The 13849-nt window shown below is 36.4% G+C and overlaps 1 protein-coding gene across 1 annotated transcript; it reads right to left on the bottom strand.

Moving 5' to 3' along the window:
• Nucleotides 1-1594: 1594 nt before the first annotated feature.
• LOC125873981 (serine/threonine-protein phosphatase PP2A catalytic subunit) lies at nucleotides 1595-13636 on the bottom strand. The gene is made up of 11 exons (XM_049554793.1): nucleotides 13318-13636; nucleotides 11623-11679; nucleotides 10306-10389; nucleotides 9501-9572; nucleotides 8900-8971; nucleotides 8684-8724; nucleotides 7619-7685; nucleotides 2698-2889; nucleotides 2508-2597; nucleotides 2318-2425; nucleotides 1595-2141 (listed from the first exon to the last, which is right to left on the bottom strand). The coding sequence occupies exons 1-11, from the start codon at nucleotides 13387-13389 to the stop codon at nucleotides 2076-2078; spliced, it is 921 nt and encodes a 306-aa protein (XP_049410750.1). The 5' UTR covers nucleotides 13390-13636; the 3' UTR covers nucleotides 1595-2075.
• Between the last annotated feature and the right edge of the window lie 213 nt (nucleotides 13637-13849).

Raw genomic sequence — 13849 nt, 5'->3', positions numbered from 1 at the left:
TTTGGGTCAGAATCTTCTCTCTTCCAGTGACTTTATTGCACTTTCCTCTCTCGATTTCTCCACAATTTTGGTCGATTGAATTCTGTGTGCATGCAAAGTTTTGATCTTTGTGTGGTGGAGAATTTTCAACATCGTGATCGATGGAGGGGTGGTATAGAGCCCTATGAATTTGGAAGGATTAGGGTTTGGATGTGATCTGTTGTTGTTTGTGGGTTTGTGTAAATGCTCGTGGGAGGGGATCTAGGGTTTCTCTCGAGCTTGGTGGTGGCGATGTTCGTGGCGGTTTTTGGATCGGTGTTAGGTTTTGTGGTTAGACGGAAATACAAGCGTTCGGTTAGACCGCTGAGGAATATGGGCATGATTATAGGTATAGGTATGAGTCGCTGAAGGAGGATGATGAGGTGTTTGTTGAAACACCGGCATCATCAGCAGCACCACCAACAATTTCAACATCATATTCTGGGTCTTTTAATTAGGATATGTCTTAGAGGAAATTGGGTGGGTATTGGGTTTATGGGGCGGGTAGTTGGTTTATGGGTTAAAAAAAAAGGTCAAACGGGTAGTTGATTAGATTTAAGACACGTGTAAAAAATGAGGGGCCCATTAGTGAGAGGGCATGTGTGTACCTATAATTGGACTGCAGAGGCTTATGTGAACACAAAGTATAACGGAGGGCATAGACGTACCATTTATTAAAGTTCGGGGGTAAATCCGTCCTTTTTCCCTTATAGGAACCACATATTATAAGTACTAAATAACATCCTATCCCTTCTAGTTTTCTATTTACCAAAAATCCCTTAAAAATGATATTTGCGGGATACATTAGGTTTGATACATTCCACATAGCGGGATACATAGCGTTGTGCACGGGAAACATTAAGTTTGATACATTCCACATAGCGGGATACATAACATTGTGCACGAAATACATAGCGTTTGATACATTCCACGTAGTGAGATACATAGCGTTGTGCACGGGATACATGTGGAATACATAGGTACATAAGGGATTTTTGAAATTTTTGAAATAAGTAGGAATAAATGGATATTAAGATAAGTAAAAGAGTGTAGTCAAGTAATTTGTCCTTAAATTAATGCAACCTAATGAAAAAAAAAATTATTTTTATGAATTTTATTTTTAGTATCAAACTTAGAAAAAAACTAATTTTAATTATATATTATAAAAGAAAAAAAAAACTTAACTAGAAAAAAGAAAATATTAAGAAAATTATTCAGGACAGGTCTATGTGGAGCGGGGCAGGTTGAAAATGAAAAGGGTTGTGGGGCAGGGCAGGTTAAAAATTCTGCAGGTTAAGCTCAATCCTCACTGCCCCCACCCCACACCGCCCCATTGCCTTCCATATTGACCCGACAATTAATGTGACCCATTTTGACCCGCCCATTTGTCAACAACAGTAAATTCCCACACGCTTATCCTTTGTAAGAATAAAGAACCATTACAAAGTTTCAAATAATATTTATAAGTTTTTGATGCAGTAAACAGAAGCAATTTATCAGATATGGATTTGCCGCGAAATACATTTGAGTTTTAAACTCAACTATAAAATTTGAGCTAAAAATATCCGTCAGACTTGAATAAAACCCCTTTAAGAAATCAAAATAGTCTTGACCTCATAGAAAATTACACGAACACTCATTGAAAGGTGTAAAAATGATTATCGTTTACCTCTACGGAGCTTAGACGATAGTGATTGTCCTTGTAAAGGGACAAAATGTATCGAGTAAGCAGATCATTGTCCTTTCTACTACTAACAGAAAGAAAAAAAAAAGAATATAGGATCAAAGGGAAAAAAGAGTTGAACAATGTTTGCGGAAAAATGATACATGCACCCTAACTGTCACTGGTTTCACCATCTCTTCACAGCATCTTAATGAGGTTTCAACAATGGAAAGAAAGAAGTATCACATGCCTGATTTACATGCTTCATTCCATACCATTCGCTCACACCATTGTAGCAGAAGAACTATAAGCTCGTAAGAGGCTCACAACATATGAAGCAGTTAGCACTTAGCAGGACCTTCTGCACAGATATCAATAGATTTGCCCACTTGCATCATAGGAAGTAATCGGGTGTTCTTCGGGTTACATCTGGCTCCCCTCTCCTGGGAGCTGGTTCAAACTGCAAAAGAATTATTTTTAGACTTCATGAACAAATTGCAATTTTATTACAGAACACACATTAATACAGTACACTAATTAGCAAAATTACTTGTCTGGCCTTGACAAAAGAAATTTGTACCAGGATAATGAAAGAAAGACCAACAAAAAAGGAAAAGAAAAGAAAAGAGCAGAGACCTGAATGAATGTACGGTCCTTGGCATCATCCACTTCCAAGATGGAAGCCATATTACCACAGCGGTAACAATAATTAGGTGCACTAAAGATGGTAACCACCTTTTGATCCTGCAATGAGAGCATCACTCATGAATCTTTCTCTTGGATAAAACTTGCACATAAAGAAAGAAGGATTTTAAGGAATAATTACATGGGCCCAATTGAATCCCTCCATAACCAGCTGGTGTGCTCTAGCAATTAGATTCAAGTTGTTGGTGTGGTTAAATTGCTCAGAAATATCCTGTTGTAATTCAATTAGCAAGATAACGAAGCTTCATATGCTGACAGGAACAAATACAAACTATTCATATACATCAAAAGAGAATGAATATGCAAGTTACCTGGCCAAATGTATATCCAGCACCCCTTGGGGAGATACCCCAACCACAACGATCATCAGGATCAGACCATAGAAGATCACACATGGCCCCCTCATGTGGAACTTCTTGGACCCGATCAAAATTGCGTATATCATCAAGAGTTTCGATAGTCGGAGACAAACCACCATGGAGGCAAAATATCTCTGACTCAACCTTCAAAATATCCCCAACGAACCCATTAAGACTCGAATTATGTGCCAAAGGCAACAGTCAACAATATTAGCAAATCAGAAAATGCATTCAAAAACTAAATCAGAAGATGACTTTAAGCATATTTTCCAGTTTTCTGAAATCATCCAGGAAAGTAATATCCGGTAATCCACGCAGGCTTTGAAAAGAATCACCAAGGTCTGAGGCTTGCTTCCTAATATATCCAACATCTTTTTGGTGCATTGCTTATGTGGAATTTTCCTAGAGCATCACATACACACCATTTAGGAACTCCATGCCATCACTCAAGGTTGTACAAAGAGCAGCTCTGCTACCATATGTAACAATCCAACCAACAGTAATATTGTTTGTTTGAACTTTGACAATACGCTTAAAACAAGACATTAGGGTCTAACACTTGTTTCCTTGTATCTACTAATATATAAGTGGTAATAAGAACACACCTCATGGTCAACATGTGTGCTTATTAGAATTGTCATTGAATTGGAGGTTGTTTATGTCAATTTAAGGCTTTCCATTTTATAGCTTCATGCTTTGATGATGTACTAAATGTTACAATTTGTGTGCCTTTTTTATATGGCCAAAAAAGGACTATATCGGTAGTTTATCTTTCTTTTTTTACATGGGCCAGCCCCCATTCATTTCAGACTTTATTGGCTACATGCAAATTTAGTAAGTTACTCTTCTTCCTATAAATTCTTTTGAACTATGTGGGGATTTTTGGCAAATAGTTATTATTTATTTCAAAATGTGTTTGGGAAGCCATAAAAATGGTGTATTGAAGAAGCTTCAATTAATTGAAAAGGATAGCAAAGAAGAGAAAGTGTTGGCATTTGATAGGCACTTTTGAGGAAAAGTATTCTTACTTTCATTGGTGCCTTTTTCCTATAAATATTCTCTTTTGCTTCAGCAAAGCATTGAAGAGAAACAAAAGCTAAAAACTAGCAAAAGTACTACTTGCTCTCTTTCTTCCTCCTCTCGTCCTTTCCTTTCTTTTCATCAAGTTTTTTTGCTTTTATTATTTCTTTTAATAACTTGCTGGTGTTACTAAAATTTTGTTGATTCATGTAATCTCTAATTAATTAAAGAAGACTTGTTTAATCCTGAAAAATATTTAACTTTGCTGAAATAGTTTCTTAGATTGAAAAAGACAAAAATAGAAAAACAGAGCATTGACAATTTTCAAAATCTAAAACGAATCCTCTACCGAGTCTGAGCACTGATTCATACACCTATAGCTTTACTTTGGGGATCTTGGGAAAGGAACAAGAGCTATTTCAAATTTGAGAACTAGTGGTTCAAATACGAGGGTTTTATTGATAGAGTTAGGGATTGGTAGCCATCCTTCAACTTTACTAGGAAACTTGACTTTAGACTGGCATGCAAACTATAAGTTTTGAAGAGCAAACTTAGAGAATGGAGGAAGGGAGAAGAAGGAAACTTGATCATTCCGGAAGAGATTGATGGAATAGATGGCTGACTTAGATGCTGATAGGGAGGACAGAACTCTCACACTATTGAGGAATCTGCATTAAAATCTGAGTTGTTGCTGAAGTATGAGTTGATCAAGGAGGAAATCTCCTGGAGGCAAAAATCAAGGGCTCTTTGGCTGAAAGAAGGTGATAAGAATACTAAAATTCTTTCACAAGACTGCAAATGCACACAAAAGATATAACAACATTGACCAGCTGGTCATACAGGAAGAGTGACTCAAGAGCCAAATAGAAGTAGAGAGAATTATTGATTACTACACTAGGTTGTATATAGAAACTACTCAGTGGAGACCCATGTATCAATATGTGTAATGCCCTGTTATAACAGAAGAAGAAAGACAGATTCTTCAAAGTAATTTTGAGGAAAGTGAAGTTCTGAGGTGCTTAAAGTTGTGCGCAATTGATAAACCAGCAGGTCCAGATAGCTTTACTATGGAGTTCTTCATTACATGTTAAGATGTGGTAAAGCAAGACATTATTATGGACACTTTTCAAAACTTTTATGAGTAAGAAGTATATGAGAAGAGTTTCAATGCAACATTTATGGCCCTTGTACCCCAAAAAGAAAGGTGCCAAGGAGTTGAGAGATTTTAGGCCAATTTGCCTAATTAGTAGTGTATACAAACTGATCTCTAAAGTCTTGACTGAGGCAAAAAAGGGTGGTAGACAAGTTGATAGATTCACAACAAATGACTTTTATTAAAGGGAGACAGATAATGGATGCAGTTTTGGTTGCAAATGAAGTTATTGACTCAAGAAACAAACAAAAGAAACTTGGGGTACAGTACACTGTAAGCTAAGCTGGATATAGAAAAGGCATATGATCATGTTAGCTGGAAATACCTAGTGAAGATGCTGGAAATGATGGGTTTTGGGCAGAAGTGGCTGAATTGGGCAAAGTTTTGTATCTCAACAATTGGCTTCTCAATTCTCATCAATGGTGAGATCCTGCAGGATTCTTCCAAACTCAGAGAGGACTCAGACAAGGTGACCCCTTCTCCCCCTTTTTGCTCTTGATCACTATGGAGGGCCTAAATAACATGATAAAGACAACAAACATGAGAGAGTGGTTAAGGGGCTTTGAGGTGGCTAGAGAAGGTACTGAGAGACTAGAAGTTACACACTTGCAATATGCAGATGACACTTCGATATTTTGTGATGCTGAGGAGGTACTTCTTAAATACCTAAGGATAATTCTAGTCTTGTTTGAAGGTATGGCAAAGAGAGTGATGTATCCTATCAAGGAGGTGAACAATATGAGATGGTTAGCTTTATTCCTGAGAAGTGAAATAGGAGCACTACCAACTACTTACTTGGGAATGCCTTTGAGAGCCAATTCTAAGTCCACAGAAATATGGAACAGTGTGATTGAGAAGTGTGAGGAGAAACTAGCCAAGTGGAAGACATAGTATTTATCCATGGGGGGTAGACTGACCCTTATCAACTCAATACTTGATGCTTGACCAACCTATATGATGTCCCTTTTACCTATTCTAGCAGGGGTCAATAAGAGGTTGGATAGCATCAAGAGGAAATTCTTGTGGCATGGTAATAAGGAGAAGAAAAGTTCACTTGGTAAAATGAAAGGCAGTGATGACAGGTAAAAAGAATGGAGGGATGGGCATAAAGAATCTCCAAATTCAAAGCAAGGCCCCAAGAATTAAATGGTTATGAAAGTATTCAAATAATAACCAGATGTTATGGATGAAGGTGATTGGAGTCAAATATGATGAAGAGAACAACTAGATTACTAAAGAAGTGACCAATCCTTATGGGGTTAGCCTCTAGAGATCCATCAGGAGTCTGCGGAATGAAATTAAAAGCAACTCAAAGATAAAAGTCTTGGATGGAAGAAAGACCAGATATTAGAAGGATAATTGGCATGAGAAAGGTAACATGGAAATACTTTTGTCCCAACAAAGTACCATAGCAGAGCTATGGTCCCCACTGGGATGGAATTTCACTTTCAGAAGACAGTTGAATGACTGGGAGATCATGAGTTGCTGAATTTTTAAACAAACCAGCAAACAAATATGGAAGAGTAGGATACCTCACAAAGTTTCATGCTTGGTTGGGTAATGGCTAAGGAAGCAGTCCTTACACAAGACAATGTCATGAAGAGGAAGATAACCTTGTGCTCCAGGTGTTTCCATGTAGTGAAACAAATAGACTGTCAACCATCTATTTTTACATTGCAAATACACCCAAAATTATGGAGAATATTTATCAGCCTGAAAGGCATTCCTTGGACCATGCCTAGGGAAGTGACCGGGGCCTTAATGAGCTGGGAGGGAGAAAGGGTGCATGCAAAAGACAAAAGTAGATCGATAATTATCCCTAGTGTTATATGGTGGGCTATCTGGAAAGAGAGAAATTCGAGATTTTTGAGAGCATAGTGAACAATGTGTAGAAAGTTAAACTTAACTGCATTCTTTTTTTATTTTTTGGTATAATCAGCTATACTCAAATGACACTATCTCTGTTTATTGATGTTCTAGACTCAATTTAATCATAGAGAAGTGAAATTGGGAGTACACTTGTATATAAGGTACAACTCATGCATCGGTATGTGATATAATACAAAGTTACCAAGTTCCAGAAAAAAATAGCAACAAGAATTTTTACGTTCACCAACCATAATCATACCAGGATTACTGTTATAAATTATGACCAGAAAATTATCCAAATTGTATCATTGAAAAAAGGTTATCCTGATGCACATATTTTATTCTAAATCCAATGAAATCAAGTTAGCAAAAAAAGCAATTTGATAAAGCTTCTAAGTGAAAATGAGTGATTTAGTTTGCCAACTCTTTAAATCACTTCTTCAAAATGATAGAGAACACTTCAAACCACCATCAAGTTCCAAGTTTGATTTTGGGTTTTGCAAATGTCTTCCAGGCAAGTCTACTTAACGCAATTTATTGGATATTCAATATATTTCCTAAGCATAAAGAGCTCTCTTAATTCAGAATCTCAATACATTTTAGGGTCCATTGTCAAACATAATGAATCAGCGCAATAAGTAAAAAGGAAGATCGTATCATATCATCAAAAGGAAAGGACTTATATAACATCAGCAATAAACATCTTAAGAGAAAATTTAAGAGACAGAGATATGTGTTTCAAATCAAAATCAATCAAAAAAGGAAGGAAGAAACTATTTGCATAACATGTAAGTAATCCGCTAAAGGCAGTTAAAAAGATATCATACTAACCAAAGCAGTCAGAGGAAAGTAGTCAAACAGATCTGTGAAAGTCTTCCACACATTGGCATTACCATATCTGTAAAATGCAAATACAGAAAATCACCAAACATTAATTGCTATAAACCTAACAATATGATGAGTCAGAAAAGCATCCATAGTTGCAAGTTTGGTGATATTCTAAGATGAATTAGATGAGCTACTAATGGAAAATAATAAAGTCAATAGTTGCTCTGCTTTTTTACTTGAGTGAAAAATAGTAAGGTTTAAGACTTGGGAGCTTTATTTTAAAAATTATATAAATTCATGAACATCAACAAATGCTACATCATTAACTTCTAACACTTCTTTTCATGAACGACAGTACATCACAGCTTGTGCCACTAATGTCAATAGGACCCAAAAGCTTGTGAAATGACTTTCAAGGTTTTGTCCTAGTATAAGTAACTCCAAAAATAGAATGATTCCTCTTTCCGAGAACTCTAATTAGTAAGACAAATATTGCTCCATTTATGATCTCCATTGAACATACCTTCATCTAGCTGACCCACTTCTGCACATTTCAACAATTACTTTAAGCGCATATCCCAATAACTCCAATGATAATATTTTTGTCATTCTCGATTTCTATACTATCCACCTGGATCAGCTTTATTGGTAAAGAGGGAATATTGCTCTGAGTTACAAACTTAATCCATCACTATCATATAGTATTTGAGACATAAACTTTAACCTTCTAAACTCATATTGACTCTCTATGTTCAGATGATAAGTTGCATCATATGCAGGCACTAGCCCTTAAAGCAACTCTAGAGACTACAACTTTCAAGAAGTTCAAATGACAAAAATGTTGAATATATCTTAAGGAAGTACCACCAATATGTGTATCTCCAGAACCTAGCTACACACATTGTGGAAAACTAGCATATAAACAGCATACCTTAACTGTGAAATACCAAATCAAGGAATTTGTTTAATCCAGATATCCAAACCCACCTCTCCCCGTTCACCCAAGGCCAAAGAACAGAAAACAATGACATAATGTAACTTACAAGAAGTAAAAATTAGGAGGCTTACTTTCGAAGGCATTCATCATAAAACCCATAAACCTGAGTAATCTGCATGAGACAGAGCCACAATCAGTATTCACCATCCGAATCTAAGCAAGATTAAAAATCATACTGGACCAAATGAATAAATACTTTTAACTCAATGAATGAAGGGATCCATTTAATGTGGTTTATGTAAAACTTAGAGAGAGAGGGAAAACTTTAATTCAAGAATGAAGTATACCTGACGACTCTCATGATTTCCCCTTAGGATTGTAATTCGTTGGGGATAGCGAACTTTGAGAGCCACCAAAAGCTGGAAACGTGAAAACCAAATGAGTATATAGTCAAAATGAGACCATCACTAGCAACAGCTACACAACAGTAAGCACATCTCATTAGTGAAAAGATCTTCCAGTACAATAGTGAAAAACTCTTCTTATGCATGTAACGCCGTTACACTTATGGTTTCGGACTTCATACATTCCAGCATACCAAATTGTAAATTCAACAATGCCCCATGATATCAAATAAGTCAAAGCAGCCAATGACAATTTTCATAAGTGAACTTTTTTTAAAGTTTCAATTTTTCATAAGTGACTATCATAGAAATGAAAAGCTTTGAACACTTCAGATAGCGAAGCAGAGAAGATATTTCTCCAAGTTTAAGAGATCAAATGCAAAAGGGTACTGTCCTGAAAAGGTGTACTGTAACATGAGAAGAACAAAAGAGAGGCATTCGGAAGATGGGAAAGGTTACAAGTATTACATGATTTTGTCATAAACAACTCATATATCATTACAGCATCAACTTGTTTTTAGAGGTAGAGGAGCTAAAATCTCACCGAAACTGTTTCGACAGAATAGTATCCACGATCCACATAATCTCCCATGAATAAATAATTAGTGTCGGGACACTGCCAATAAAACAAAAATTAGGATATGTAAGAAGATCAAATCTGATGACAATCACTTCCATGGAAATGTTAGAACTACTTGTTTTCAAGTAACAAATGAAAAAGTTAACAATTCAATTATCACATTAATTGTGACAAAAGCCACATTATTACCCGTAGGAACATGCATTATGTAGCTCATGTCCTTAACAATATAAGATTCCTTGGAGCTTGTAATAAAGTGACTAACCATACCATAGACCATTTCTGAAGAATTATTCATATCGTGCACCATTTCTGAAGATTTCTTCTGTTCATTTTTCTTTCATAGCGTATTGGTTTTGGTTTTGGTTTGCTCCATCGCAATGAAAAGAAGATACATCTTAGCTCTCTTGAGTTAGTGAAACGGCTTAGATCTAAATTGTACAGTGTTCACTTTCAGATTATTAACACAGCAACAAAACTAGAGTTCATCACTTAGAGAACATTATATGCAGCATTGCATATAGCTTCTAATAATAGCATATTAAACAAATTATCCTCCTTCCTGAAGAAGATAGGAAGTCTTCTCCCCAACCAGAGGAGTAACCAAATGACTAACATATTCTGAAAACGTTAATTGCCACCACGTATGACTATGATAAAAGACAATTACACAATTCTTCTTGCCCTGGCATGTCCCCTAGTCTCATCTTCATCTTCCGGCAAGAACAAATATGTAAAGTAGAAAGCAAGGCATAAAAAGGTCTGATACCTTCCCACCAATTCGAAAAAGCTCAGCAAGATCATGGAACTGCCCATGAATATCACCACATATCGTCACAGGGCTTTTCACAGGCTGCAAAAGGGAAGTGGAAAACTAATCAGTACTCCAATAATCAATCCACCCACGAGGTTGGAAATATTCACATGCAACATGTTCAAAGTAAAAAGTGATGCAAAAGCTCTGAAAGTCGCTAAACAGTATTCCAATTATTTAACATATTCTGTCATAAAATAAAATAAAATTCCTTCACATGCTCTCTGTATGAGTTGATAAAAATAAGGGGAGATTCAATACAGGCTATCATAAACTGAATCAGTTTGAGTCTTGCACTACCTTCTCATAGTAGATGTTCTAAATCGAGACCTCATGGGGATGACCTAGTGGTTGTGGCATGGAAGAACAACCTAAAATCCCAGGTTTGAATCCCCGGCTATGACTATTGGTGTGAGCCTATCTGCTAGAGAGCAGGACTACCTTGGCAACCAGTGCGTGTGAACTGGTTGCTCGCTAGATCAGTTGAGGTACATGTTCACCAGCGAGACATTATTGATATACAAAAGAAAGGGATGTCCTGAATTTACTACCCAAACATTAGTAGGAAAAAAACTAGCTCGAAAAGCATCTTACATTCATAACTCCTTGTGGGAAAAAGAAAATCATTAGATTGATATTGATGGAGAAGTGTCTATTATAAGGATTTGAATTGTGAAAAGTAAAGATATTAGTGGGAAAGATGCCACATCAAATTAATACAATATTGGCCTGGTTTGGAGGGAAAAGAATTGCCACTTAGGTCAGCTTTTTACAATATACCAAAGAGAAAGGACGTGTCAACTTTTAGGGACATGACAGAGTAAAAAATTGTTTAGACTTTCGTATTAACGTATGAGTACTGTAGCAAGTACAAAATAAGCTGAAATCTTGACCACATACTTGAGATATACCTAAGGGCTAGTAGTGCAGCTTCAAAGCTTGGTGAATAATGTGATTGTCCCTCTATTCCTCTACTCTTCTCCACTTAAATACTACGCTTTTGTCTGCGGCAAGATCCGAACCCATGCTGTGCCCCCTAAACCCCAACATCACATGGTGTGCTCTTACCACTAGACAAAGTCTGGGGTAACTGAAGTAAATAGTTTATTGTCTTTATAAGTTTAAATCAGATCAAAATGAAGTATTTCGTACAAATGAAGTCGTGACCAGGTCCAACCCTCTACCTGCCCTCCCAGAATGGAAGGAAATAAATAATATCTTCAACAGAAAAGAAGAAGCGAGAAAACATAACCAACCATAGAGGTATCGTACCTGCACATTACTCTCTTGCACTAGAATCTCCTTCGCTTTCTCGCACAGTCCTCTTACCTACACAGCAAGCACCTTTATCAGCCAATTCTTTCATTACTAATACAAGAGGGGGAATAAAACACGTGCACCATAATAAAAGAGCCACATGAAGCAAGCCATTAAATAAGAGCTTAACATAAGCTCAGATGCATAAGCTCAAAATAAAACAACTTCAGTAGAAGACCTAAAGTATTGATAAATACTTTCTTTATTATAAGCTTAATGTCCATCTCTTTCCATGTATACAAGCTTCTGCAATAAAATGCCACAATCTAGCATACTCAAAACGGTAGCTTCTGGTAACTACCTTCTGGCCTACTGAAATTCATGTGAATGATTGTGAAAGCTCTTCGAATACTATTTCACTGGAAAAAGTGATTCCATTCTGTTTTTGCTTTCTTTTCTCAGAGGAGGATGGGGAAACCTATGTAAAAATCTGCAATAAGCCATTACCATTCCTTTCATGGATTCCATTTCTAACAACTATTATTAAGGAATTAGCAGAGTCAATTACAAGCTCATGAAGGAAGAGAGATGACACCACCATAAAAAGACCAGATTGTCCAGTACAGATTAGTAAAAGATTGATTATACAATCAGAAGGGAACAAATTTCTGAAATACGCTTCTAAGAATTCGAGAGCACTAGGAAGTCAGCAAGTGACCAAGGAGCAAAAAAGGGTCAAAAGTATATATGATGCCACATTCAATTTGATTGAAGTCACAGATTTTATATGACAGCACCATTTCCATCTCTTTTGACCCCCGCCATAATCTGAATTCCCAGAGTAACCAAAAAACTACGAGCTCATGAAGTAAGACAGGAATCCATTCATTATACTAAGTGTCATTAACAAATTCAAGTTCTTTTTTCTTTTAAAGTGGTTACACCCATTCCCCCTCAGGAGTCATCAGTAGCCCTTTCACTCTTTGCTCCCTTGGTACACAAATGCCAAGGTTGGAAGTGGAGGTCTTCTCCACTAGGCTATCCCTCACTTGTAGAAAACAGTTCAAGTTTTCAACTTAAAAAGATTAATACTTCACTATTTTTTCATAGGATCTTGGAATTCTGTAGAAAAGGGAAATGAGGACAACTAAAAGTAAAAAATGATTGTCTGCCTCACTACAATTCATAGAAAAATGATACTAAAGAACAATAAAATAAACTTTTCCATGGTTTTCCTACATCTAAACTGAAAAAAAAAATGTCTTCCTAGTTATATTGCAAATCTTTTAGATAAACCTATTACAGAATTATCTGGAAATATTTCAAAATGAAATCGAGCAACACATATGTGTTTCCTTTCTTGAGGGCAATTAATAGGAAATATGAGAATCAAGTGTATTTCATGAGAAAATGATACTAAAGAACACTAAAATGAACTTTTCTATGTTTTCCCTACATCCAAAACTGACAAGAAACTGAAAATATTTCAAAGTCTTGAAATCAAATAACACATATATGTTAGTTTCCCTTCTTCAAACCATCTAAATAATGAAGAACACATGGATCTGATTCACATAAACTTGGAATAAAAACCAAAAAGTTTCGACCAGATAAATCCTCAATCTAGAATTGAATCAAGAAAAATGGCACGAAATTTAAGGGAAAATACACATCCAGATCCGAACCCCAAAAAAAGAAAAGAAATCGTACCGCCTGCTCGGACAAGGGTTTGCACTGCATAAGCAGACCAATTTGTTCATCAAGATTTCCTACCGAATCCATGGTGATCTTCTTCTACTACTTGTGGGTCCAGAGGTAACTCCAAGAAACAGACAACGGCGATGAGGAAACTTTCTTCACACTCCACACTCCACACTCCACACTCCACAGCAGAATCCCTAGATTTTGTTCACAGCGAAAAAAGGGGGAAGAAATCAAAATGGAGGTTTGATTCGCTTTTGATTTTCTCTCAGCTCCGCAGAGAGAGAGAAAGAAAGGAAGAGAAGTGAGTGAGCGAGCGAGTGGTGGTGGTGAAACCAAAGGGAGGAAAGGGTGAAATAGGAAAAAACCTACTCTTTTGCTTTTGTCTTGTTCTCAAACCTCTTCTGCTTGGAGGTGGGAAGGTGGGAGAGTGGGGTGTAAAAAAAAAACAATCTTAAATATTTTTATTTTTTATAAATTTGTCAAATGTGAATATTTCATTTTTATTCCCATCAAAAAATATATTTGGGGATATTTTTGT

Source organism: Solanum stenotomum, chromosome 1 (assembly GCF_019186545.1).
Source record: "Solanum stenotomum isolate F172 chromosome 1, ASM1918654v1, whole genome shotgun sequence".
Taxonomy (NCBI): domain Eukaryota; kingdom Viridiplantae; phylum Streptophyta; class Magnoliopsida; order Solanales; family Solanaceae; genus Solanum; species Solanum stenotomum.
This window is presented reverse-complemented; position numbering and strand designations above follow the sequence as displayed.